At 51.9% G+C, this 24546-nt stretch overlaps 10 protein-coding genes across 10 annotated transcripts; 4 read left to right on the forward strand and 6 right to left on the reverse strand.

The window, feature by feature from the left end:
- Positions 1–80: 80 nt before the first annotated feature.
- Positions 81–726, reverse strand: ASPZODRAFT_133596 (hypothetical protein). The gene is made up of 3 exons (XM_022723308.1): positions 400–726; positions 278–342; positions 81–200 (listed from the first exon to the last, which is right to left on the reverse strand). Exons 1-3 carry the CDS (start codon positions 566–568, stop codon positions 153–155), a joined length of 282 nt encoding a protein of 93 aa, XP_022580241.1. The 5' UTR covers positions 569–726; the 3' UTR covers positions 81–152.
- A 33-nt stretch (positions 727–759) lies between these two features.
- ASPZODRAFT_133597 (hypothetical protein) lies at positions 760–4106 on the reverse strand. The gene is made up of 7 exons (XM_022723309.1): positions 3751–4106; positions 3078–3688; positions 2776–3019; positions 2642–2713; positions 2104–2589; positions 1935–2043; positions 760–1868 (listed from the first exon to the last, which is right to left on the reverse strand). Exons 1-7 carry the CDS (start codon positions 3953–3955, stop codon positions 878–880), a joined length of 2718 nt encoding a protein of 905 aa, XP_022580242.1. The 5' UTR covers positions 3956–4106; the 3' UTR covers positions 760–877.
- A 735-nt stretch (positions 4107–4841) lies between these two features.
- Positions 4842–6059, reverse strand: ASPZODRAFT_69281 (hypothetical protein; the record flags this gene model as incomplete). The annotated part of the gene is made up of 2 exons (XM_022729570.1): positions 4842–5835; positions 5902–6059. 2 exons carry the CDS (start codon positions 6057–6059, stop codon positions 4842–4844), a joined length of 1152 nt encoding a protein of 383 aa, XP_022580243.1.
- Positions 6060–8023: 1964 nt separating this feature from the next.
- ASPZODRAFT_133599 (hypothetical protein) lies at positions 8024–9083 on the forward strand. Its single transcript, XM_022723310.1, has 3 exons — positions 8024–8384; positions 8576–8660; positions 8748–9083. Exons 1-3 carry the CDS (start codon positions 8123–8125, stop codon positions 8995–8997), a joined length of 597 nt encoding a protein of 198 aa, XP_022580244.1. The 5' UTR covers positions 8024–8122; the 3' UTR covers positions 8998–9083.
- A 593-nt stretch (positions 9084–9676) lies between these two features.
- Positions 9677–11977, forward strand: ASPZODRAFT_68827 (hypothetical protein; the record flags this gene model as incomplete). Its single annotated transcript, XM_022729541.1, has 2 exons — positions 9677–9934; positions 9983–11977. The coding sequence occupies 2 exons, from the start codon at positions 9677–9679 to the stop codon at positions 11975–11977; spliced, it is 2253 nt and encodes a 750-aa protein (XP_022580245.1).
- Positions 11978–12072: 95 nt separating this feature from the next.
- ASPZODRAFT_152740 (hypothetical protein) lies at positions 12073–15688 on the reverse strand (the record flags this gene model as incomplete). Its single annotated transcript, XM_022725884.1, has 8 exons — positions 12073–12519; positions 12589–12789; positions 13329–14023; positions 14090–14350; positions 14412–14479; positions 14864–15240; positions 15303–15539; positions 15599–15688. 8 exons carry the CDS (start codon positions 15686–15688, stop codon positions 12073–12075), a joined length of 2376 nt encoding a protein of 791 aa, XP_022580246.1.
- A 97-nt stretch (positions 15689–15785) lies between these two features.
- On the forward strand, positions 15786–18360 carry ASPZODRAFT_519923 (hypothetical protein). The gene is made up of 2 exons (XM_022728436.1): positions 15786–16248; positions 16285–18360. The coding sequence occupies exons 1-2, from the start codon at positions 15918–15920 to the stop codon at positions 18231–18233; spliced, it is 2280 nt and encodes a 759-aa protein (XP_022580247.1). The 5' UTR covers positions 15786–15917; the 3' UTR covers positions 18234–18360.
- Positions 18361–18585: 225 nt separating this feature from the next.
- On the reverse strand, positions 18586–21069 carry ASPZODRAFT_152742 (hypothetical protein; the record flags this gene model as incomplete). Its single annotated transcript, XM_022725885.1, has 7 exons — positions 18586–19150; positions 19215–19249; positions 19375–19460; positions 19523–19691; positions 19748–19913; positions 19984–20837; positions 20896–21069. 7 exons carry the CDS (start codon positions 21067–21069, stop codon positions 18586–18588), a joined length of 2049 nt encoding a protein of 682 aa, XP_022580248.1.
- On the forward strand, positions 20896–22006 carry ASPZODRAFT_519416 (hypothetical protein). Its single transcript, XM_022728435.1, has 2 exons — positions 20896–21887; positions 21986–22006. Exon 1 carries the CDS (start codon positions 21068–21070, stop codon positions 21692–21694), a length of 627 nt encoding a protein of 208 aa, XP_022580249.1. The 5' UTR covers positions 20896–21067; the 3' UTR covers positions 21695–21887; positions 21986–22006.
- Positions 21986–24478, reverse strand: ASPZODRAFT_133604 (hypothetical protein). Its single transcript, XM_022723311.1, has 3 exons — positions 23059–24478; positions 22095–22931; positions 21986–22040 (listed from the first exon to the last, which is right to left on the reverse strand). The coding sequence occupies exons 1-2, from the start codon at positions 24392–24394 to the stop codon at positions 22198–22200; spliced, it is 2070 nt and encodes a 689-aa protein (XP_022580250.1). The 5' UTR covers positions 24395–24478; the 3' UTR covers positions 21986–22040; positions 22095–22197.
- Positions 24479–24546: the final 68 nt, after the last annotated feature.

Raw genomic sequence — 24546 nt, forward strand, 5'->3', positions numbered from 1 at the left:
TTCCGTCCAGACGATAGAGAGTAAGTATCACTACCTACTGCCTACTGTTCTCGTTTATACTTCTTCTTACGATCTAGCAGTGGCTGACAATTATTCATTTTCAGTATGTTTCATGGGTATGAGTTCATAGTACAGCATTTCTCGTCTTCCTTCTATTCGTCCGTCAACTGTGCGTCCGAGGTACAGATATACTCTTGACCCTGAATCAATCAATTAGCAAGAACATCATCTACAGAGAAATAAGAGAGAAAAAGAAAAGAAAAAAAAAAGCTCTTACAATTGTGTAGCAGCATGTCGGCTTCAGATACCCCTTACACCCCTGCGGCTTGGTCAGAGGATCCCCTAGAATGAAGCAATTAGTATTCATCCATTAGATACAATTGTATGGGTCATTCTCACCACATCCACTCCCGATGAGAGTCTCCTTGCGGTGCTCGTGAGGCTGGTACGAGTCACAGCAGTAGGGCTTCTGTTCCATGCCTGTATTGTCGCTGGCAAAGGCGCAGTAGAGGACCTTTTCGGCGGAGACGAGGGAGAGGGCGGAGAGGACGACGAGAGCGAAGCGCATTTTGATAAATCGTACACTTTCAAAAATATAAGAAAATAGATACTCGTTTTCCATTGAATCAGATATATGCTTTGTCGTTACTTATACTTATACTAGACTTCTAAACAAGGTGGCTGGCATATTTGTTTCTTAGACATGTCTGACACGGTCAAAAAATGTCGTGGCGATCGTCATACTGATTAGAATGCTGAGGGCAGAGATATTATTTATTCGCCTCCTATGTAAATTGTCTCCCCTTGCATTCCAGGAGTACTAACATACATGTAGACACGACGCGTGGTCGCGTTAGACACTAGTTATTGCTTTTTACTACCAGAGAGCCTGCATAGTCGACAATGGTCGATGCTGTGGTTCAGTAAACAGGGTTAAACTCTCCGGGCCACTCAGATCCCATGCCGTGGTGACCGTGATGCTCTGGCTGGTTGCATTATACACACGTCCCTCGGACAGGTGCGAGCGAGGGGCAGAGACCTGGCCAAGGAGTGTCACTGCCTCGATCTTCACACCGGCGCGGTACGCGAACGAGCCGTCCATGGTTAACGTTCCATTATTAAAATTAAATCGAACTTCGAGCGTGGCTGCTTGCTCGACTGAATCGCCGTCGTCGATGTACAGGCTGCCCGTGGCGGTTCCGTCGAGCCCAGGGGCGATGAGCAGCGTGAACCCGCGTTGACGCACCGCGGCGGTGGTATTGGCGCTCTCGCTGCGCACAGGAACGATCGAGCCGCCACGGATGTGTAGAGGGATCTGCGTGAGACCGACGTTGGTGATGGTTTGGTTAGCGCCCCTGCCGCGCAGGGCAAGACCCGTGTACCAGTCATAGAAGATATCGTCTGGGAAATAGGCTTCGACAGAGGTGCTGTCTGCCTCAGTCACGGGGCTGACTAGGATTGCATCGCCGTAGAAGAATTGCAGCTCGTTGCTGAACGTGCCCGAGTCTGTGGGATAGAGGAAGAACAGCGGCTGCAGGAAGGGCTCGCCCGTCTGACTCTGCCGGTGGAAGGACGTGTACAGGTAGTCGAGCAGACGGTATCGGATATCGATGACTTTGCGCGCCGCTTCAGCCACTGTGGGCCAGCGGTAGAACTCCTGCGAAATCGTGTCCATGTTGTTGTGGTTCCGGTAAAAGGGATAGAACGCCCCGAGAGTCGCCCAGCGCGCGCAAAGCTCTTCGGTCGTGTTGCCTCCGAATCCACACACATCGGAGCCCACCATAGGGACCTGGAAGATGGATGCGAATCCCAGCATCTCGGCAATCGAGATCCGATACTTGTCCCATTGGCTGAGGTTATCACCGAACCTACACTTTTGTTAGCATGGTCGTCACGTCAAAAATTTTGCGGAAAGGGAGCTAGAAGTATCCTACCAGTGTCCGACATGAGCGCCTGCTCCAGCAAAGGTGCTGCGAGTAATCACTAACGGTCTGACCTCGGGACGACGTTGTAGCATAGCTTCTCGAGATGCAGAGCTCATCACTGATGATCGGTCAGATTGGACTTGCTATTATGGGTATAGAGGGAGTGGGGGATACTGACTGGTGCCGTAAAGATTGTGCGTATCATACTCTGCATAGCCTTCGCCCGCGTGGATCAGGTCAGTGTCGATGGTCAAGTTGCTAAGAGAACCCGCAGCGTTGGCAATGCGATAGGGCGGGTCGATAAGGTTGCGGTTGGGCAGCCCGATCTTGGTTCCCTTCGAGTTGCTGAGAGCTTCCTGGACGGAGCGCCGCTTCGATGATGCAGATGGTGATGGCTGGAAGTCTCCGGAAAAGCCAGGCAACGGTCGAGGGTTTGGCCGCACTGGAGGTGGAGCAGGAGGAAGATTGTCTTCCACAGCGAACGCCGCGGGATCGGAGCAAGGCCAGGGGCAGAAATTGGAAGCCTCGTTCATATCTATCCACAGGCCATCCACATTGACTCCGTCGTTGGGACTAAAGAAGATATCGAACTCGCCGTTCCAATAGGCTGCGGTGGCAGGGTTGAACCAGTCAGGGAAAGCCGTCACGCCAGGCCACACGGCTCCTAGATATATCTCATCAGTGATTATTCTGTTGCATTGTAAACGGCACCTCACCTTCATAGAGGGTGGCATTCTCGCGCATGAGGAAGACGCCCTTTTCTTTGCCTCTATCGAATGCACCATTGTCTATTTGCGAAAGTGTCAACCGAGAATAAAGATGTCCAATTGGGAGAGAGAAGACCACTCACCACTAACGCTCACAGCCGGATCTACCATGAGGATATAATGCTGGTCGTGATTGTGGAGGTAATCAACCAGTTCCCGCATCTTATGCAGGGGAAATCTCTCTGGGTCGAGGGTGAAGACTCTGCGGCCGTCCATGTAGTCAATATCCGTCCACATGGTTTCCAATGGAATGCCAGCCTGGCTATAATTGTAGACAACTTCTGCCACTTCGAAGACATCACGGTATCCGTATCGACATTGGTGGAACTGTATACGTAAAGTCAGCGAGGCGTAAACCATCTAGTCAACGAGTAATATAGCTTACACCAAAGGTCCAATAACTCATCATTGCAGGCAGCCCGACCACTTGCGCGTACTGCGCGCTGACTTGCTTGGGCGAGGGACCGGCCATGAAGTAAAAATCAAAGACGCCACCGAGCAAGTTATATTCCAGGTAGGGTCTGCCATTTTCTGTCTGGTTGATTTTGATATCCATCCCGTTGGAATTCAACAAGAAGACCCCATGGCATCCCTTGTCCCCGCGATGGTCCAGGTAGACCGGGTGGTTACCGTAGAGGTTAGTATGATCGGGAATACCGTACGCATCACGGCTCCAAAGAGTGCGAGTGTAATTGTTTGTTTGTAAGCGGAGGCTGTCACTGTGCTCTCCGAGTCCGTAAAGATTGGGCTCATCTGGGAGCCATGTGCGAAGGTTCAAATACTGGGACTGGAAGACGAGGCTAGATGCCGAACTGTCAAACAAGACCTCGTCTCCTCTCGAGACCTTGAAGCTGAACGGACTCTCCTCGTATCCAAACTGGAGAGCTGAAGCCTCGCGTGACTGGTTCCCCTTGCTGCCGGGACGAGGGACTACGGATTCGGGGACTTGATAGACCTGTTCATCGGCATCATAGATCATCACATGAAGACGGTCCTCTAGATAGATTAGCAGGATATTTCAATATATATGTATTCTCAAAATGGTGCGTGTCCTATACCACTCTCATACTCCACCAACAGCTTCAGGTTCTTCAAATCCGTTCCGTATGTGTTGCAGGGCTCTCCCGCTAGAACCAAATCAGCCGTCACAGAATTGATCGTCTCCGCGACATTGAATGCTTTGTACCCGGGACACTGCTGGCTCTCTGCCCCAGATACCAAAGCAGTGCCCATAAGGGCCAGGCCGACCCAGGCAAAGATCATGGCGTCTCTCAGATGTAGCGAGGTCTGTGTATATCTATCTCACTAGTAGATGTTCAGGAATCTTCGGCTTCTGCTTTAATGTTTAAATGTCTCAGCGTGAGCTCTCTGCTAGATTTGGAGAACTATCCATCGTATTGGATTTGGTCACGTCGTACAGCGAAGATCGGAGGGGGTTTTATCAACAATGCAGGTGCATACCTAGGTACCTAATAGCTAGCCAAGTAACTAACCCATTCACTTCGGAGAGTCAGCATCAAATGAGAGTAGTCATAATTATAGATGCAGCCTAATAATCAACTGAAGATCACTCGAGTCACTTACAAGTTATGATTCACCTATTATTTAGTTAATATCCTGGGAGACGGCGCCGCATGTTCAAGACAATCAATAGTCGTGCAGATCGCGATAGCGTGTTGAATGGAATGCAAGGAGGTTGAAGAATAAACTTGCTTTAATTGATATTTCTGCTAGTTGTCTATCTTATATATTAAGACATTGCATTGCAGGGTTCTTATCTTGATACTTTAGAAGAAGAGCGAGGAGAGTGAGGAAGACAGTCAACTGTGAATATCACATGCCTCTATCCTCTTTAAGTTAGATATACTTTGTGTAATATATTCTCCCTTATAGACTACATATAAAGTATAGATTAAATAAACAAGGAGTTTCCTTTACGAAGGACGAATAGATATATAATTATGGAAATAAAACCTCAATGCTAAAGATCATGCATCATATCTACTGGTCAAATCTATTAACCCACTCCTGCACCGTTAGAAATGATCAAAAAAAAAAAAAAAACTCATAAGCGTACATGCAATGGACTTTCATTATGGACACCCCGACTCCTTGATTCTTCGCATTTGTGCTGTTCGTTGATAACGGTTTATGCAGGGACACCCGACTCAGCGGCCTTGACGTCGGCCTCGGAGCTCATGATCTGGACCTTGATGGCGCCTGTTTTGGGGTTTGCGGCGGTTTCAAAGGCCTTGAGGGCGTCGTCGATGACGAAGCGATGGGTGACGAGCTTCTTCAGGTTGATGATGCCGTTCTTGACGAGACGGATGGCGCGCGGCCAGGTGTTGCAGTAGCGGTACTGGTACTGCAGATCGATCTCCTGTGTGCTGAGGCGCATGAAGGGGATCTTCATCTCGTTCTTCCCTACACCAATCACAAAGACTTTGCCGCCGAACTTGACACTCCAGATGGCCGAGGCCACGCTGCTCTCGACCCCGGTGCACTCAAGGGCGAGCCGGGGTCGCAGGGCGTCGGGCCCAGCGCCCTGCCCGTCGTTGAACGCGTTGATGATTCCCTCAGCCGACTCCTCGGGCGACTTGCCAATCTCCACCTTGTAGGTGCGGACCTCTGGAGCAAGCGACTTGGCAAAGGCCAGACGGCCCTCGTCAATGTCAGTGATCACGATCGGGGTGGCGCCCGCGGCGCGAGCGCTGAGCAGGGTGATCAGGCCGATGGGGCCGGCACCGGTGATGAGCAGGGGGTCACCGAGACGCAGGCCGCTGCGCTCGATTGCGGCGAGCGACACGCTCAGCGGCTCCAGCAGCGCACCGTCCTCATAGCTCATGTCCCCGATCTTGTGGCACCAGATGGCTGGGTGGTTGACGTAGCGGCGCAGCAGGCCGTCGACGGGCGGCGTCGACAGGAACAGCACGCGCTCACACCCGTTGTAGCGACCCGTCAGGCAGGGCTCGCATGCGTTGCAGATAACATTGGGCTCGATAGCCACCCGGTCGCCAACCTTGAGATGCGTCACGTCGGGAGCCACGGCCAGCACCTGTCCGGCCGATTCATGACCCAGAATATGGTCGCCTTCCACGATCATCGGGCCGATACACCCCGCATGCCAGAAGTGAACATCAGATCTAGAAGAGATGACGTTAGAGCTCAGGTTGAAGACTCCTCTGAGAGCGACAGAAAGAAAAACGTACCCGCAAATCCCCGTGCTGCGAACCTCCACCGTCACCTCGCCAGGCTTCAGCCCTTTACCACTCTGAACATCTTCGACGGAAGGAGTCGCATCAGCAACCCACAGATCGTGCTTGGGGTTGGTGAAGACACCGATGTTGGCTTTGGTGACGCCCGCCATGACTTAGGTACCTGATTACCTGGGTGTACTTGCTTGCTGAGACGTAGAATGTGAACCGTTGAAACGGCTTGTCGGAGAGAAAGAGAGAGGAAGAAGACGAGCAAGGAGCAATGCGAGAGACAGTGAGCGTTCAGGGTAGGGACAAGGACAAGGAGCGACTACCGGGGGCTTTTATTCCCAAAACCACCCGCCCATTTATTAATATTTTACCCCTCCGTACGGGAGGGGGGAGGGGGAAAGGAAGGATCGGAGAACAGCGCAGCCCGGGTGTGAGGTGGCACAGAGCAGGTGAGCATTGGCTCTTGGACCCGACAGTCGAAGGCCGACAGTCGAGGGCGTTTATTGAAGGTGGTGGCTATTATTGGGCGTCCATTTATCCGACGATGGAACCCCCTCCTCCTCCTCCTCGTCCCCCACGGCGGAGTAAATGGGCGGTTTTGACAGAGGAACAGGGGGGAAAATACGGTTCGGGGAGGAGGGGTAGAAAAAATACCGAGAAAGAGACAGGGGACATGCCGATCTCCCTGTTGAAGATTGAGGATGCAGAAGATTTGCAGAGCTGTTGAAGTATTGCGTTAGTTATCCTGTTATCTGAGGGTGACGGTTAAATGCGTAGTTCCAATTGCCCGACGGTTGCTGTGGACCAGAGAGGCTCATTGAAGAATATGAATAGAAAGCTAAGAGAATTATTGAAAGAAATACTATTATCTAAACAGGAACCTTCATAGGTGGAGAAATAATCGTTTTGATGCAGGTATTGTATAGAAGGCTAGTAGTACCTACAGAGTACTTCTTACCATCTCGTACTCCGGTATATGTACCCAGGTAGTATATTTTTTGCTGGATAATTCAACAATAGGCTGGGAGAAGAATTCATTCATAACCAGAGAACTCCATCATTCGTATTTAGATCTTAAAATGTTGAATATTGCGAGAGCTACAGAGGATACAGCTGCCCAGAAGGGAAATTCCCCGGCGGGGCATCCGAGGATATTCCGGTGCATGGTCCATGGGGATATGAGAAAGAGAATAGGTTCCTGGTAGCATTAAGGTTTCTTCTTTCAATTGACGCCAGGAGGATCATTAGACGCCCTGGGCTCAGCCAGTGTCTAGAAGAATCTATATGACATCCTGACTCATAGTCGAGGTGGTTGGTTCCTTGACAATCTAGCCACGAAGAGGATCACTGACTCAAGAAACAACCGGTGGAAAGTCCTCTGACTAGAAGCCAATCCTCTCTAGCCAGTGGCCTATTGAGACCAACAAGTCTCCCAAGGATATAATAAGAAGTCGAAGTCGATCAGAATATCAATATGCTGTGTGAGGTTACATCGGTCCAGAACAGGTTGGTAAGATTTCTACATGGTCAAGAGTAGCCAGTAGTTATCGATATGCAGTGTTCACATGGAAAACAGCCAGATGTCTCTTCTAGTCCTGTCCTAGGTTTCCATATGTTGATCAGCTCGTGGATGTATAGGCCTGTCTCTGTGGTCATCTCGGTGTCACACCTGACTCGGATTCAGACACCTAGCTTAACCATATAACTCATTTATCCTGACCAGATACCGCTGGTATTTCGTATCATCACGACTGTATCCCCAGACTCCCTGGTTAGTTTCGTATAGCCTCCTTGGTTGAGTGTTCTAGCATTAGTACCCGTCGAATAGTATCAATACTCGCTCTTCAAGTCGACTTCATCGACTTCATATCTCGGGCATGTACTCTTATGACACTGCTCCTGTAATAATGACAGTAGTACACGTCAAACTAGAGAGATTGAGGGTGAGGAGTGAGTGCTCAATTGCAGTGAATCAATAAGAGTTGATGTTGTTGTGTCAGGCACGGTCACGTGATCGGCCGACCGGCGCCGCCGCGGGTTTTCCTGAACCTCCCGACGGTCAAATCTCAGATTCTGGTTTCTCGTGGTTGATTGCGCGAGCATCTCAGCGTTTGGCCCTCGACTCCCCCGCCATTGGACTTTTGTGTCCGTGCCCAGAGACTTTGGTAGAAGTCCTCTTTCTTCCTTTTCGGTTGATCTCCTCCCCTCCTCCCCGGCCATCAGAATGCCCGTCGCCGCGACTCGTGCCGTCCTGCGGCAATCGCAGTTCCTGACCCGCAGAACCGCCGTCAGGCACGCCTCCTCCGCCTCTGAAGCGGCCTCCAAGGCGACCGAGACTGCCTCTTCGGCTGCGTCCAAGGCCTCCGAGGGTCTGTCCAAGGTCTCCGCCTCCGCGGGCCCGGCCATCTCCAACGCTGCTGAGACTGCCGGCGCTGCCCTGAGGAAGATTGGTGGAAGGACCGGAAAGGTCATCAAGTTTGTTGACTGTAAGCTCTCTCTTGCTCTCGTTCCATTGTACCCTCTCTTGCTTCACAGTTTCGGGGAGTCTCTGGATATAAAAGCATTATCCTAAAAAAAACGCTTCACTGTCTCCTTATTGACTTGGGCTCCTCTCTCTCCCTTTCTACTGAATTTGTGTGGGCTAACATGTCGATTCCCTTCTTTTTTTTCAATATAGCATTAATACCCCCTACCCTCTACTACAGCAAAGTCGGAATTGAGCTCAGCAAGCTGGTCTTCCGTGGTCAGAACATGACTCCTCCGTAAGCATCCCTCGAATTTGGTGGACGGATCTCCCATATCCCCGTTTCTGCACGAAGAAACTGGTCTAACAAATAAAACCCCTACAGGTCCCTGACCACCTTCCAGTCCTACTTCCAGCCTCTGATCAACGCCGTCCGCAACCCTGCTACCATCAAGAGCGCCAACTTCCCGTCTCCCCAGAACCTCATCTCCCGCGTCCGCAACGCTGATAAGAAGGAGCTTGCTTTCTATGGTGTCACCGCCGCCGAGGTCATCGGCTTCTTCACCGTCGGTGAGATGATTGGCAGAATGAACATCGTTGGCTACCGGGGGCACCCTGAGCACCACGGCCACTAAATCCGTCTTTTATTCTAAATCTGCCCCGTCTTTTTCTGTTTCCTATATTCTTTTTCTACCCGCGTATTGTACTATTGTATGATAGACGATGGAATATAAACTGTTGTCTTTTCAAGAACAAGCATTTTGGTTATAGGTATATGTTCTTGTGTTGTCGATCGACTGACCTCGACTCCCCCCCCCCCAAAACACTCGTCCTTCCTAGAGCAGCCATCTTGCCAAGTCGACCAGGCAGCATCTGCTCCTGGTGACATGATGGTCAAATCATTAGTATCGAATCGTATAGGATTAGTAGGAAACTGAAGTAAATACCTGGGGACGTTTGTAGATCTACATAGCTGCTGGAAAGATTTCACCGCGCCCCGAGACACACCATGAAGAATTGATTTTAATCGAATTCAGTATCATTTACTTAGACTATTCTTCTAAATCATATTTCGAATCACCTTTTCCTAGGCAGTGTTTACTGAAATGGTATCTCGAATGCTGAATATGTTGCCCGTCTCTGATTGGCTCGTGCGGGAAAGAATTTCTGCTCCAGCCAATTTTTTTCAGGACGAGATCTCGAAATCTCCATCAACAGCCGTCTCTTTCTCCCCGCCCCAACAGGGTGCTTGTGTTCTAGCTCTCGAGGTCTGGGAACTGGGCTCTTAGATATTAGCTAGTCTTTGTCTCTGTCATGGACGCATTCAAGTTGTTGACTCGCTCCACGAAGCTGAAGCCCGCGTCGTCGGCTCCGACATCAGCCCGTCTCCCGTCAACGGGCAAGGCGGAGAACCCGCAGCTTTTTCGCAACGCGGAGCTCGACAGGGCGCTCGCGGAAGCGAGGCAAGGGAAAAAGAGAAAGAGGGGCGATGCTGCTGCTGCGGCTGCGGCAGATGATGATGATGATGAGGCCGTCGCGGTGAACCTTGACTTTTTCAATCCTGGGAAACGGGTTTCTTCCACGGCGGCGGGGACTTCTCACGGCGCTGCTTCGAAAAAGAAGCGAGATCAAGCTTCAGATGATGAAGGTCATGATGATGACGAAGATCGCTCTTCAGGGGGAGAGGAAGAGGTAGATGAGGAGGATTCAATGGATGATGTGGAACGCCGCACAATCTTGAACTCGCATAAGATCAAGGTCACGGATCTACGGGATTGGGATGTCCTGCATCCTACTAAGCCAGCTGAGAAGCCGAAGAAGAAAAAGAAGAAGCAAGAAGCGGCGGCGGCGCCGCCAGTCCCGAGCAAGAAGGAGCAAAAAAAGGCACGCCGGTTGTATCCAGAGCCTCTAGTTTCCTTCCAGGAGCTACGGACAAAACACAAGATCTCCAAACGACTTGCGGAGAATGTCGCAGAGCAAGGATTCACTGTTCCGACTGAAGTGCAGCTGGGCACTCTACCTCTTCTTTTGGGCGGTTCCAAGGTGCTCGGCGCCTCGTCATCAGCGATTTCTGCCGATCCGGATCTACTTGTCGTTGCCCCGACAGGCAGTGGCAAGACCCTGTCGTTTTTGATTCCGGTCATCAACAAGATTCTTCGGCTACATCATGAGCAGCCGGATGAAAGGGGAATTTTTTCAGTTGTTGTCGCTCCCACCAAGGAACTTGCCGGTCAAATTGTCAACGAGGGCCGAAAGCTGGTTCTAGGCACGGGTGTCAAGATCGCTCTGATGAAAAAGGGCATGGAAGTCGTCGAACGTGGGGATGAAGACGACAGAGCCGTAAAGACCACTGATATTCTGGATGAGGACAGTGAAGAAGATTCCTCATCCGCTTCAGATGAAGACGAGGAGGAAAACACAGAGAAAAAGAAGACGAGAACTAAGGCCCCTGTGACCAAAAGCGATATCCTTGTTACCACACCGCTGCAACTCGTCAATGCGCTGTCTGCAAATCGTACGAAACCATTAGCCCAGCTTCCCCTGGTGAGAAGCTTGGTTCTGGATGAGGCAGACGTTCTCTTGGATCCCTTGTTCCGGGAACAGACGCTTGATATCTGGCGCTCGTGTTCTCATCCCGACATGAGGATCAGTCTCTGGTCAGCAACCATGGGTTCGAACATTGAAGATCTGGTCAAATCGACCATAAAGGAGCGCCAGGAGTTTCACGGTCTGGAGACGAATTCCTCCTCGCCTCTCGTCCGTCTGGTGGTTGGCTTGAAAGACTCGGCCATCCCCAATATCGACCACAAGCTCATCTACGCTGCAACAGAGCAGGGTAAACTTCTGGGCTTGAGACAACTTCTACGCCCTGCAACGGCTTCTTCCTCCGATGTCCGGCTCCGCCCACCGTTTCTGATCTTCACCCAAACCATTCCCCGAGCGGTTGCGTTGCATTCGGAACTACTATACGATATCCCCGTCGAGGCGGGAGGTTCGTCTCGTATCGCCGTGCTTCACTCGGACCTGTCTGACATCCAGCGGTCCGAGATCATGAAAGGGTTCCGCAAAGGAGAGATTTGGATTCTCGTCACCACAGATCTGTTGGCCCGCGGTGTTGATTTCCGCGGCATCAACGGCGTGGTCAACTACGATATCCCCAACTCGGCTGCGGTCTACGTACACCGCGTGGGACGAACGGGAAGAGCTGGCCGTGAGGGCGGCATCGCCGTGACTTTCTACACCAAGGAAGACATCCCCTACGTCAAGAGCATCGCGAACATCATTGACGTGAGCGAGAAGCTGCGCGGCAAGACCGGCGAAAAGTCCATCCAAAAGTGGCTGCTTGATGCCCTGCCGGACCTAAGCAAAAACGCCAAGAAGGAACTGAAGAAACACGGCGTCCGGGCCCGCCAGTCCCATAATAAACAGACAAAGGAGGAAGAGAATGGGAAGCACCGTCCTGGTCAGACCAGGATCAGTACCAAGAGCGGCTACGAACGGCGGATGGAGAATAAGAAGAAGGGCGCCATTGCTGCCAGCCGCAAGAGGAAGGACACCGCAGTACCATCTGGAGATCCCGGTAGCGACGAGGACTGGAACGGGCTTGACGATTAGGTCTTATTCCTGTCCTTGTATACTTGTATATGTATTGGATAGCGCTATACTTTCTCTCCGAGATTGACATAACCTGAGACTATCTTGGAATTGCCTTATTGTAATGACTCGCTCTCCGGGACCATAGTCCGCTTTAATAAAATCGGGGCAAACGCACAGTCCAGCATCCCATCTTCCTCGAAGATGCCCTCCAGCTCATCCCCGTCCAGATCGAAATACACCGCCCACTGGCCGTCTTCTTCCTCCACGGCGTAGAACGCACTCCGCCCTTCCAGCGTGATATACTTCTCGTCGTCGGACCAATCGTACGGCCCGACCAGATGGTGCATGCTCGTCGACCGGTTCCCGTATTTCAGCTCGTACGTGTCGACGTCCACGTAGATCCAATTCAGGAGGGGCGGGTTATCGCGGACCGTGCTGGGCAGGCCGCGCCCGCGCTTGAGATGTTTCGTCTCCTCCGGTTCTGGGTATTCGATGTAGAAGGCTTTCGAGGTGTGGGAGGAGACATCCCGTTTCGAGGGATCGGGATCGTCTATATACACCTGCGTTTTGTTAGCTGAGGCTCAAACGACAATAAACATTGCTAGTAGTCTGAAGAAGGCAGGCCATACCTTTTCATCTCTTAGAACAATCCTCTTCCCATTGAGGACATCTGCTTCTTGCGTTTCACCCGGACATTCGACGTCGATGTTGAAATTCGCCATCCGCCGAGCATCTTCTCTCCGCTCGTTTGCCTTTTTCTGTTCGTTGACTCCGAGCGCGACGCCCGTCACTGTCGGGATCGCGGCGAGTGTGAGGAGACCGATGACCATCTTGGATTATTCGACTCTTTCAAGGCGGGCCAGAAAGGGAAAACGACCGTATGCTTGGATTATTAGACAATGCCAGACTCATAGTGCCTGAGACAGCTTCTTTGGCTCTCGTTGTTTTTTATTTCTCCTCCACTGGAAACTGGGGGGTTAAACGGACCCCGTGACGTCATCGGCCATGCGTGGACACTGGACAGGCCTGCGACACGTGATGCTCCCTTGCACTCCCCAACAACATTCAGCTTGTGCTTTGCTGGCGATGACTGGGAGTTCATCCTTTATGCAGCTTACTCTGTGGATTTAAGACTGGTATTCATTGCGTCCGCCTTTGCTGGACCTTGGGGATTCTTGAACAATACGGGTCATCGATAAAGATCAAATGGAAGAGGCTCTTCAACGAGATCGCTATGAATCTAGTCTAGCATCTATACTATCGTTTATCGTCTATGATCATGACTTCGTGGAAGGAAACTGTCAATGGCGAGATCGAGGCCAGGTTAGAGCTTCTCGCTCCATCCCCAGACGGCCCACCAGCATCGCACCTCGAGAGCGCCGCCGTCGGCGCTCTCCCAATCGTCGTATCCGATCTCTTCTCCCTCTTCGACGACGGCCAGGCCGATATCTTCCATGCGCTGTCGGAATTCTTGCCTCTGTGGCAGATACGCATCGCGGAGAGGCATCTCGGTGATCACCCGTGCATTTAGACCACGGCTCAGCCACTGTGCGACGGTGTCGACCAGCCATTTGGGATGCTTGGGAGAATAGAGCGGGTCGGCAGCAAGGATCAGATCGTACCGTTCCTCTTGTGATGGGAGGGGCTCTGGCGGAACCGACCAGTCTAGAACGCCAGTGGTGATATTTGCACTTGTTTTACCGAGCAACTCTGCGTTCAAGACGACATTATGTGCGAGGTTCGGTACGATCTCTGGCAGATCGGTGAGATGAATGGTTGCTGAACCGCCGCGGAGGGCGGCGAATGAAAGTCCCACGAGCCCCGTTCCAGCACCCAGCTCGAGTGCTCGAAGTATGCCGCTAGTGTTTGGCGCTGTCGCTGCAGCCGGCACAAGCTGCGGCGTGGAATCAACCAGCTCACTGAGACGGCGTGAGAGGAGGTAGGACGAAACCCATGTCTTCATACCAAGATTGTCGGCAGTCAGAGACGGCTCATGCAACGTCAGAGTGAACTCCTCCCCTGATGGCGTGGGAATCGCGAAGAGCCGAGACATGGATGGCATGGCTTAATTTCCCGATACTGAGTCAGCGGTTTCTCACCAATTTTGTTACTGGACATGGCTTTCCATACCCGTTCGGCCAGACCGCTCACTCAGTCGAGCAGCGGTCGTATCCCAAACCACCTCTCGGAGTTCGTCAGAGTCCAGCCAAGCAAGAGAACTCGAGATGATCGATGTCAGATACTGAGTTACGCCAGCTGGCTGGACGGCTCTGGTCTTCACCGCTTCATGACCGCTGTGACTAAAACCCCGGGGTTTGATGGCGAGCAACTCGAGCGCCTTGAGAAGATCTGTTCCCGATGGCTTCGTATAGATCTGGGGTAGGTCGAGCACTGATTACCGCTTATCAGCCATTACTTACTTCTCTCAGGAAGTTCAGGACACGAAACCTACCATGAAGAGGCTCATCGTTATCGGCGCTAATCATGGTAGCGGGGTTCTGGAAACAGCAATAACCTGGACTCTCAAGTAATGCGTGAAATTCATAGAGGATGAAGAGACCGTAGACGTGTGTATACCCGATTTTCCAACGCCGTCTCCGTGGCGGTGGGGGGGAGGCGCTTTCGCGATATCTGAAAAAAAAAAAAGTCGCGATTACCTAAACAGGTAAGGCCGGTACGGTATTACCGCGGATCGGGATCCGCTTCGGCCTAGAATGAAAGACAGGAACACGTCTAGACCATTTAAAACTCAGAAAAGGAGAATTCACAATAGTAATTTTCTGATTTGGGATAAAAGCTATGCCCATAATAAAAACCCCTAAACTCCCCAACACCAGAGGCTAGCGTGACTTGCATCATCAAATCATAGGTAATCAGCTCAAAGTCGCTTTGAAGCCTTGATACGCGGACTCGATATCAAAAGCCAGTTCTCTGGCTTGTTCCTCGCTTAGTTCCTCTGTAGCGCGCATTTGATTCAGTGCGATCAACCACTGAATAATTTTGCCCCTGTTCTCAAAGTCACGGTCTGTCACTTTATTCACTGATTGGATGACTTCCGACAAGAGTGGGTGCAGGGCATCCTTCGAGACCATGTTCAACTTCAACGCATCGAGGAATGTGATGAAATTCTCCGTAGCGGTAAGAATCAGACTGCCCGATGCACCACCGGCTGGACCTGTAGCTGCCGCACCCATGTTCGTCGACGGTACGCTGTGGGAAGCTTGTTCGACCGTGGCGGGGAGACCAATTCGGAGACGTTCGGTGGCACGAGGACATTCCAGCTCCCTGAGTTAGCCAATATCCCAGCCAATCTAGTTTCCAAGGTTCTTGAAAAGAAACATACACCCCAGGTCCGTTTAAAAGTTTCCAGATCCACAAACTCGTTGGCGACGGCATCGTCCCCCAAGCTCGACTTGTATTGCTTCAGCAACCGCGTACACGTCTCCGTGTACTCTGCTTCTGTGACTACATCCTTGATGTATGCTTTCTCCAGCCCGTCAAGGGTAACGATGATGCTGTAGATCTCGGCCAGCGACTCGTACAGATCCCGCTCCGTAGAGCTCGATGCTAGTTTGACTTCCTGAACAGCGGTTAGACAGTCTTCTCCGCCATGACGCATCTTACAGATGACAAACAAACCTCATCTAGATTAATCGTAGCTGACAGCGTCGGGTTTGGTGTATAGCTATACGGCGTAGGCGCATAAGCCAGCGGACGCTGAGTATACATTGCGTCGTTGCGCTTCCCCTTGTCGCCTTGGATCTGGCAGGAGAAGGGCGGGGGACAGGCGGTCACCCGATTTGGCCGGCAGAATCTGTCCGCAAATTTTCCCCGGCAAAAAAAAAAAATTCGGTCCGAGCAGGAAGAGGTAGTACGTGCAACACCACGAACTGGGTATTCATTTGGAATTGGGTTCTGCGAGCAATATTCGCAGACTCGAGCAGGATTGGTATCGAAAATGGGTGTCAAAAAATCCACGAAGAAGTTTGAAAAGAAACACCTCAAAGATGTTCTCGAACGACGCAAGGCAAATGCGAAGATCAAACAGCGTAACCAGCTGAAGGAAAAGCGGAAGGCTCAGAGAGCAAACGAGCGGGCTGTGGATGGCGAAGAGGATGATGAAGATAAGAGCGAACAGACAGCGAAGGATAATTCCTTCGCTCAGATGAACGTCGATGATTTCTTCGCAGGCGGTTTCGATATTCCCGACGCAAGAACAGCAAAGGGAAAGAAGGCGCGCAAGACAGACGTCAGCCAGAAGATCGGAAAACGGAAACGTTCCCAAGACAAGGATGGCGAAGAGGAAGGGTCCTCTGGTGAAGAAGAAGATGCTGCCTCCGATAATGACGACGACGCTTCATCGCAGGCTAGCAGTGTCGGCGATTTCGAAGAGCACAAGGAGCAGCTCGAGGCACTCAAGGAAAAGGACCCCGAGTTCTACAAGTATCTCAAGGCCAACGACGCTGAATTACTCGAATTTGGTGACCATGGGGACCTCGCAGAAGTTGACGCCCTGAGCGAAGAGGAGGAAGAGGCCCCGGCCAAGAAGAAGAAGAAGGCTAAGAAGGCGGAGGAAGACGAAGAGGATGCCGGTGAGGCAGCCGATAATACGCTTACCACGGCCACTGTGAAGAAGTGGCAGAAATCAATGGAGGAGCAGCATTCGGTCAGGGCGATGCGCCAAGTGGTTCTTGCCTTCCGCTCCGCCGCATACATCAACGAAGCAGAGGGGGAGGATTCAAAGTATTCGATCTCGGATCCCAACGTGTATCACCAGGTCCTAGTTACAGCTCTCGGCATGGTTCCTAAGGTCCTGGGACATCACCTTCCCGTGAAGGAGACTGCTTCGGGCAAAGTTAAGGTCTCTCTGGACTCGAAAAAATTCAAGACCCTCACGCCTCTCATCAAATCCTTCACCTCCTCTGTCCACCAACTGCTCGTGAATTTGTCCGATGATCGGACTCTCAAGTTGACCCTGTCATGTCTCGAACCTATGCTTCCGTATCTTCTGCAGTTCCGAAAGCTGCTCAAGGTCCTCATCAAGACTGTCGTTGGTATCTGGGCCGATGTTTCAACATCGGAAGCCACACGGATCACAGGCTTCCTGCTCCTGCGCCGCTTGATGGTCGCCGGTGATGCGGGTATCAAAGAGGCCGTTTTGAAGGCTACTTACGAAGGTGTTGTCAAAGGCAGTCGCAACACGACCGTGCACACTATTGCCGGTGTGAATCTGATGAAGAACTCCGCTGCCGAGATCTGGGGCATCGACCAGAACGTTTCTTATACCACTGGGTTCAGCTTCATCCGTCAATTAGCCGTCCATCTACGCAGCAGCATCACGAACACCTCCAAGGAGTCATACAAGACCATTTACAACTGGCAATACGTCCACTCGCTTGATTTCTGGTCCCGTGTGCTTTCGCAGCACTGTGATGGTCTCGTCGAAGCCAAGGCCGGCAAACAATCTGCCCTTCGCCCCCTCATCTACCCGGTCGTCCAGATCACCATCGGTGCCATGCGTCTGATCCCCACCGCGCAGTATTTCCCGCTGCGTTTCCAACTGACACGGGCTCTCCTCCGCGTCTCCCGCGCTACCGGAACATACATCCCTCTTGCGGCTTCACTTCTGGAGGTCCTCAACTCGGCTGAGATGCGCAAACCGCCGAAATCCAGCACCCTGAAGCAACTCGACTTCACGACTGCGATCCGCGCGCCGAAATCTTACCTCCGCACCCGCATCTACCAAGACGGCGTGGGCGAGCAGGTGGCCGAGCTTTTGTCCGAGTTCTTCGTGCTGTGGAGCAAGCATATCGCTTTCCCCGAGCTGTCTGTTCCCATCGTCGTCATGCTGAAACGGTGGTTGAAGCAGGTCGGAGCTCGCACCGGCGGAAACAAGAACACCAAGGTCAACCAGATGATCCTGCTTCTTGTGCAGAAGGTCGAGTCGAACGCCCGGTGGATCGAGGAGCGCAGAGTGAATGTCTCGTATGCGCCTACGAACCGCGCGGAGGTGGAGACCTTCCTGAAGGAAGTGGAATGGGAGTCCACGCCGCTCGGGGCGTTTGTCAAGACGCAACGCAAGCTGAGGGAAGAAAGGGCTGCAATCCTGGAGAAGGGACGGCTCGAGGAGGAGAGACGGAGAGCGATGGAAAAGGAGGCAGACGATGATGCTATAATGGAGGATGTTGTCAGTAGTGAGGGCAGTGACGAGGATGAGGACGAAGAGGAAGAGGAGGTCTCCGAAGAGGAGGAAGAGGAAGAGGATGATGAGTAGATAGATTAGCCAAAGCTATTTTTGATCTGTCTATTCCCGTCATGTTAGTTATATCAGTTATGTTACCCCCTCCCTGTACCTAGATCCAAAATCAAAAGAATCGCATTCCGGTATAGAATAGCTATTTTGAACATGCCTGACTGAACTTTTCCTTTGTAGAGTACATTCGAGCCTCATGGGTCTGAAGCGAATAACGTCGTCTAATAGATATCAAATTATCAACAGGTGTAATGGGGTATATACAGGATTAACTATTACAATATGTATGAAAGATCATTTTGCATATATCATCCTCACGTAGGGCCGAGAAAATAAATGGTCTATCAAGTCATGAAATCATAATGGGGGGGGGTTAAACCGAAGAATCAGGTGCGCGATCCAACCAGAGCATTCGAGAGCGCTCACGTCTCAGAGCGGCATCTTCTTCTTCCGCCCAGGCGAGCGATTCGCTAGGCAACATGACGGCCTTGTCGATAGCGACGGGCAGACCGCGGTGGCGGCCGCGCAGGGTGACGGCTGCGAGGATGAGTTTGCTGATGGGGTGCCAGGCGCCGCAGAAGGAGTAGTTCTTGCCCGGGTATCCTACGCTGATGCCGACGCAGCCGTAGGCGGAGACGACCTCGAAGATGATGTTGAAGGTGGAGAAGGCTACGGGCTGGCGCTCGTAGCCCGACGCCTCGGCGATGGAGATGAACAGCACGGCGAGGGCGATCCACCAGATATCGTGGCTGAGCTGGGAGCGGAGCTGCTGGCGCACGAAATAGCTGCGGGAAGATTCGTCTGCGGTGAGAGGATCTTTGCGGCCGAGGATGTGATGCCGAAACAGAACGAGGAGAAGATTGGGATCTTTGGATTCATCGTCTGTATTGCCGTTGGCATAAATGCCCAGGGAACGCTCTTCATAGACATTCGTGTTTCTGTGGGGGATCTTTGGTTATAACTAGTTCCTGCTGTTTTCCAAAGGAAAGGATTTCAACTAACCTCATGGTGAGTAGCACTGGGAATGCCGAGACATACTAAAAAAAAAGATGTTAGTTATATACTCGTAGAACCTGTGAACAGTTTGCATATGAATCAAGGTCGCACCATCATAAGGACTATTAGAAAGGAATTAGTGTCAACACAAATAGATCCAACTGACGTGGGAGGAGGGCTTACCATATAGGACAAGCAATCCTTGCTTGAGGTTGGAAATGGTAACAACATAGAAGCCACCAGATCGGACAGCTAAGAGGAGTATTAGTTTTTCTCTCAAATAAGAAAACTTGTTTTTCAAAAAGTATACGCACCACTGGCCTGGAACAGACCGTCCAGAATTCGATATTTGGTTGGTAGAGAGTCAACTTCTGTATTGCCAATCGAAAGCAGTTCGAACCCAGCCCAGTCGATTCCGTTGAGAACAATGATCGTCCCGAGTAGGTACCATGTATGGCGACTTGGGAAAAGGTTTGTATATACCTAGGGGAGGCTGTTAAGTGCTGTGATTGATGGAATATCCCAAAGGAACTGCATACCCTTCTAGGATGGTCCAAGATAAAGTTGAGAACGACTCTCCATTCCTGAAAGTACGGCCTGTTCGGCAAGACCAGACGCATTGTCCAGATAATAAATCTCAAAAAGCATGGGTATAATGTATTCCCGCCAAGAATCAAGATTGACATGGTTAGGAGGGGATAGGCGCTGTTCAGATAGTGAGTGTGCATTAGCATTAGTCTTTATCAGCCTGTCAGAAATAGAAATGAAACCATACTTTGTCTGAAAAGCAGTCATATTGGCATCCAGCAAGGCCATTCCACTGTTATTGAATGCGGAGCAAGCGAAGAAGGCTCCGGTCCAGAAGGGTGACAGGCCATTCTCTCGGGCGACTTCAGGGTGGTTGATGGCAACCCACGCCCCCATACCCATGATTCCTAGGAAGAGAAAGGAAAAAAAATAGGTCGGGACAATCACCGACAAGAATGAAACAGCCTTGTATTCGACCCCGCCTAATTGCTCACGTTCAGCCGGCGTCAGACCATAGAACTGAGAGTTACGTGAAATGTGACCCTTGAACGGGAGATACCAGGAAGCCCCGCTGGCGAACCCATTCGGACCACCAGACCGCTGATTTTCCTCGTACGACGGTAAGTTTGGCTGGACATCCTTGGGATGGTTGTTCAGACCCGGTCGAGCACCAACCCCGGCCATGGGGAAGATCCGGTGATTATTGTGGTAGTTTCGTGGCTTCAAGTTGTTGACGGTGACCTGGTCATCATCGACCCATTGAATTTGGTCGTCAAAGTCTAGCGAGGTTGTGACAGCTTCTATGTTGACAACCACCTGATCGCCGGCCGGGGGTTTGACTATTGCGAGACCCCCCTCACCAGAGTGAAGACGGTCTTTCAGGACAATGTGATCTGCTTGAGCCTGAGAACCTTGGTCGTCTGTTTCGACGAACTTTGACGTAGCAGGCCGACGATGCGCTTCCGAAATTCCTTTGATCTTGGATTCAAAGGCACGCTTTCGAACGTACAGAACAGTGCTGGAGATAAGAATTGCTGAACCCAGGATGAGCAGCAAAAATAGAATCACTTGTTGGAAAGTATTCAACGTTGAGAGATCAACCTTCGGGACCCCGTCAGTGATGAGTTTGAGCGTGGCGTGCAAAGACTTGAAATCATACCGTGTTCAACCCCGCGCCGGTCATGGCACTCACGCACAAGAACAATGCATCGACATAAGCAACACTGCGGAAGGGCGTCGACGAGCACCAAAAGATGATGCTGCAGAACAGCGGTGTTGCCAGAAAATAGATGTAATGCAGCGTGAGGAAGTTGAAGGGCGGTAGCACCGCCATGATGCGGCGACCAACTGGTCGAAGCTGCGCTCGAGCTATAGGGAAACAAAAGTCAAGGTTGATATCAGTATATCTGACTCTATTGGCCGATCTGGGGTCTCCTATTCTCCCTCGGCCGAGAAACGGTGTTCGACTTCGCGGTGATGGCAACACTTACATAACATCCCGTAGATATGCGAGATTCTCACTACCAGCGCAGGCCCGGTCCCCTGGATGTAAGGAGGGAATAGAAAGAGTCCTTTCCCTGCAGCCAAGGTGCAGATGGACCAGGTTTATTGATCAAATAAGAAAAAAATTCTCTTCTCTGCTGCCGCCAGTGCCCCTCCGACTGGCTGAGGAAGTGGAGAGGAAACCCACCCCGCTAACGCTGACGAAAGGCTGGCATGAAACAAGTGCTCAGAAAGGCCGAATCATCCATGTTCTTATTCTTTTGGGGTATATGCAACCAGTCGAATGGACGAGTCGATCGTGGGACAAATCGCAGGGTGTCTTGGTGCATGTGGTGGCTGCAGTGGACAGTGAGAGGGAGGGAGAAGAGACAAAATTCAGCTCAAGTAGCGGTGACGGAAGATCGACTTTTCTACGGACCTACTACATATTGATCTACGGGTCTTCAATTGCTTGACAGACCGTAAATACCTGATCTGCTGTGTAGGCCAGAGGCTAGTCCATCGCATAAACTGGCCAGAATTGGGATTCTAGCAGCAAATAACAAGAAAGTCGGGGGGGAAAAAGTCTTCGTCAAATTCCTCTGTTCGAGCAGGCAGTACGGAGTATATAGGATCATTGCAGCCTCAGGCATCCAAGGGTCCTCTCACGTGCGTCCTGGATTACATAAGCTGTTTGGTGATCTCAGCCTTTCGCCAGCAGTAACAACTTCCTGGAAGATACCGTCGTTGACAAGCTTGTCTGACAGTCTCGGTGCGACCTTCTGAGGCATTGGCTTGAGAAGTCAGTAGCCCGATGCTACCAGGCAAGTTGCAACTAGCCTCACTCACGGTATTCAACGTTCCTAACACACTCCTAGTTTATCATCAAGCATGAACTGCCATGTTGATACTACTGGGATATAATAATTGGTAAAGATAACTTATTGAGGCACTGATACTGCTAACTTTAGCTTCTTCTTCAAGCATCATACACTCCTCTCCTCCAGTGCCCACTTTTGCCTCCCTTCTTCTCCAGCAGCTGGACATCGCTGATCACCATCCCCTTGTCAACCGCCTTCAGCATGTCGTAGACAGTCAATGCCGCGCTCATGGTGGACGTCATGGCTTCCATCTCGACTCCCGTACGGCCTAGACAGCTCACTGTTGCGATGACGTGCATGCCTCCGTGCTGAGCAGTACTGCCACTGATACTGCCACTGCCACCTGTCCTGGGACTATCGTCAGATCTGACGGGATCTATCAGCTTCACGTCAACTTCCACGCCCGTAATGCCGATCCCCGGATGACACAGCGGGATGATATCCGGCGTCTTCTTGGCGGCCATGATGCCCGCAATGCGAGCCACGCTGAACACGTCGCCTTTCTTCGTGCCCTGCCCGCCCCTCAGCAGCTCCCATGGTTTCCCGTTGGAGAAGCACACGGTGCACGTTGCCGTCGCTTGGCGCGCGGTGACAGGTTTCTCGTGGATGAGCGTCATATGCACTTTTTGGTCCGCGGTTAAATGGGGTAGGTCGGTGTCTGAATCGGTGGGGAGAGATGTGACCCGTTCGTCTGAATCGGATGGGCTTCGTTTGTGATGATACGAGCGGACTTGTCCGTATCCGAGAGACGCGTTCCAAGGAAGCAGATATGTCGGTATGCATGTTGATGACCATATATTCTGTCCTAAGGCTGTCAAACTAGCTCTCTTGTCTGGGATCTCGTTAGTAAACACAATAGCAATCAAAAGATGCAGAATCCGTAGACAGCGGCGCACATTCAAGAGGTCCCCCCCCCCGGTAGATATAGATCTCAAGCGCATCAGGCAAGGCCTACCCACCGATAAGGATCATGGGCCGGTTCTTCATATTCTCCAGCTGTCCCATGCCGGCATGCTTGGCCTTCTTCCTCTTGACGGCCATACCGATGATATCGAGAAGCTCTTGTTCCCTGGCTCCCCGAGTGGTGGCAGCGTCCACTGATTCCAGCAATTTCAACCGTCGCATCGCCTCCTTGTCGATCGGCTGGCTGTTGTTCTCCCGCCGGATGATATCTCGCAGCGAGACCTCGGCATTTCCAAATAGGCAGACCTTCAGATTACCGTCTGACGTGATACGCAGCCGGTTGCAGGTGCCGCAGAAGTTGTGCGTCATGCTGGTGATAAATCCCACCCGCCCTTCAAACCCGGGGACGCGGTACGTCTTGCTGGTATCGTTCCTGTGATCTGCCACTTTCTCCAAGTTCGGGTATTTGCCTCGGATCACGTCCAACATCTCCCGGTAGGAGAACATCTTCCCCTGGCTCCACTTGTTGCCGTCAAAGGGCATGTACTCGATGAAGCGGACCTCAATGGGGTTCTCCCGTCCCAGTTCTACAAACGAGAGGATCTCGCGGTCGTTCAGCCCGCGCATGACCACGCAGTTGATCTTCAGCTTGATCCCGGCGCCCAGCCGGTTCATCTCCAGAATTCGATCGACACTCTTCATCACCGCCTCAAACCCCTTCCGCCGCGTCATAATCTGGAACTGGAACGGGTCCAGCGTGTCGAGGCTCAGGTTCACACCCGTGAGCCCGGCCTCGGCCATGGCGTCCAGCTTGCGGTGCAGCGAGATGCCGTTCGTCGTCAGACACAGCTCACGCAGCCCGCTCCGGCGTAGATCACCGATCGCCTGCATCAGCGGCACAATATCCGGGCGCACCGTCGGCTCGCCGCCCGTCAGTCGGATCTTGGTCACCCCCTGCGACACGAACAGCGACGACAGATACACGATCTCGGGCGTCGTCAGCAGATGTTCCGGCGGGGACAGCGGCACCCCTTCCTCCGGCATGCAGTATAAACATCGCAGGTTGCATCGCTCCGTCAGACTTATCCGGAGGTAATCATGCTGGCGGTTGAACGTGTCCGTCAGGAAGTCGGAGAACGGTCTCGTATCCTTCTCCTTCTTCTTCTTCTTCAGCTGGGAGACCCGGGACGCAGGTAGCGGTCGTACGGCAGGGGAGAGCGGTTCACGGCGCGGCTCGGAGGGAGGGATAGGCGAGGAATAGGTCGGCGAAGCAGTCGGTTTTGCAACAGTCGTCTCTCTTCGAATCAGTGATGGCATCCTGGCCTTGGTGACACTGTTGACCCGAGAGGTCACCCCCCGGAGGAGAGCCTCAGTCTTTGTCCTCCACAACATTTCTTCTCCTCAAGCACCCTGCAGAGATACCAAGCATCTCAAAGCAGATTAATCGGAAGGTAAACGGAAAGATAGAAATGAAGGAATTCTTATACCGCTCTTATCATGACTGACAGTGACGTTAGTCAACTGCTACGTGGGGGCTTAGTAAT

Source organism: Penicilliopsis zonata, assembly GCF_001890105.1.
Source record: "Penicilliopsis zonata CBS 506.65 unplaced genomic scaffold ASPZOscaffold_10, whole genome shotgun sequence".
Classification (NCBI taxonomy): Eukaryota; Fungi; Ascomycota; class Eurotiomycetes; order Eurotiales; family Aspergillaceae; genus Penicilliopsis; species Penicilliopsis zonata.

Excerpts from the sequence above, each read along its gene's own strand:
- ASPZODRAFT_133604 (XM_022723311.1), bottom strand. The coding sequence starts at position 24,394 with ATGTTGTGGAGGACAAAGACTGAGGCTCTCCTCCGGGGGGTGACCTCT. Across the intron at positions 22,932-23,058 it reads CCGGCCCATGATCCTTATCG|ACAAGAGAGCTAGTTTGACA; the intron begins GTGGGTAGGCCT and ends ACGAGATCCCAG.
- ASPZODRAFT_133597 (XM_022723309.1), bottom strand. The coding sequence starts at position 3,955 with ATGATCTTTGCCTGGGTCGGCCTGGCCCTTATGGGCACTGCTTTGGTA. Across the intron at positions 3,689-3,750 it reads GTTGGTGGAGTATGAGAGTG|AGGACCGTCTTCATGTGATG; the intron begins GTATAGGACACG and ends TAATCTATCTAG. Across the intron at positions 2,590-2,641 it reads GAATGCCACCCTCTATGAAG|GAGCCGTGTGGCCTGGCGTG; the intron begins GTGAGGTGCCGT and ends AGATATATCTAG.
- ASPZODRAFT_519416 (XM_022728435.1), top strand. The coding sequence starts at position 21,068 with ATGATGCGGCGACCAACTGGTCGAAGCTGCGCTCGAGCTATAGGGAAA.
- ASPZODRAFT_133599 (XM_022723310.1), top strand. The coding sequence starts at position 8,123 with ATGCCCGTCGCCGCGACTCGTGCCGTCCTGCGGCAATCGCAGTTCCTG. Across the intron at positions 8,385-8,575 it reads GGTCATCAAGTTTGTTGACT|CATTAATACCCCCTACCCTC; the intron begins GTAAGCTCTCTC and ends TTTTCAATATAG. Across the intron at positions 8,661-8,747 it reads GGTCAGAACATGACTCCTCC|GTCCCTGACCACCTTCCAGT; the intron begins GTAAGCATCCCT and ends AAACCCCTACAG.
- ASPZODRAFT_133596 (XM_022723308.1), bottom strand. The coding sequence starts at position 568 with ATGCGCTTCGCTCTCGTCGTCCTCTCCGCCCTCTCCCTCGTCTCCGCC. Across the intron at positions 343-399 it reads TCTCATCGGGAGTGGATGTG|GGGATCCTCTGACCAAGCCG; the intron begins GTGAGAATGACC and ends GCTTCATTCTAG. Across the intron at positions 201-277 it reads CGACATGCTGCTACACAATT|GGTCAAGAGTATATCTGTAC; the intron begins GTAAGAGCTTTT and ends TGATTGATTCAG.
- ASPZODRAFT_519923 (XM_022728436.1), top strand. The coding sequence starts at position 15,918 with ATGGGTGTCAAAAAATCCACGAAGAAGTTTGAAAAGAAACACCTCAAA. Across the intron at positions 16,249-16,284 it reads ACGGAAACGTTCCCAAGACA|AAGATGCTGCCTCCGATAAT; the intron begins AGGATGGCGAAG and ends CTGGTGAAGAAG.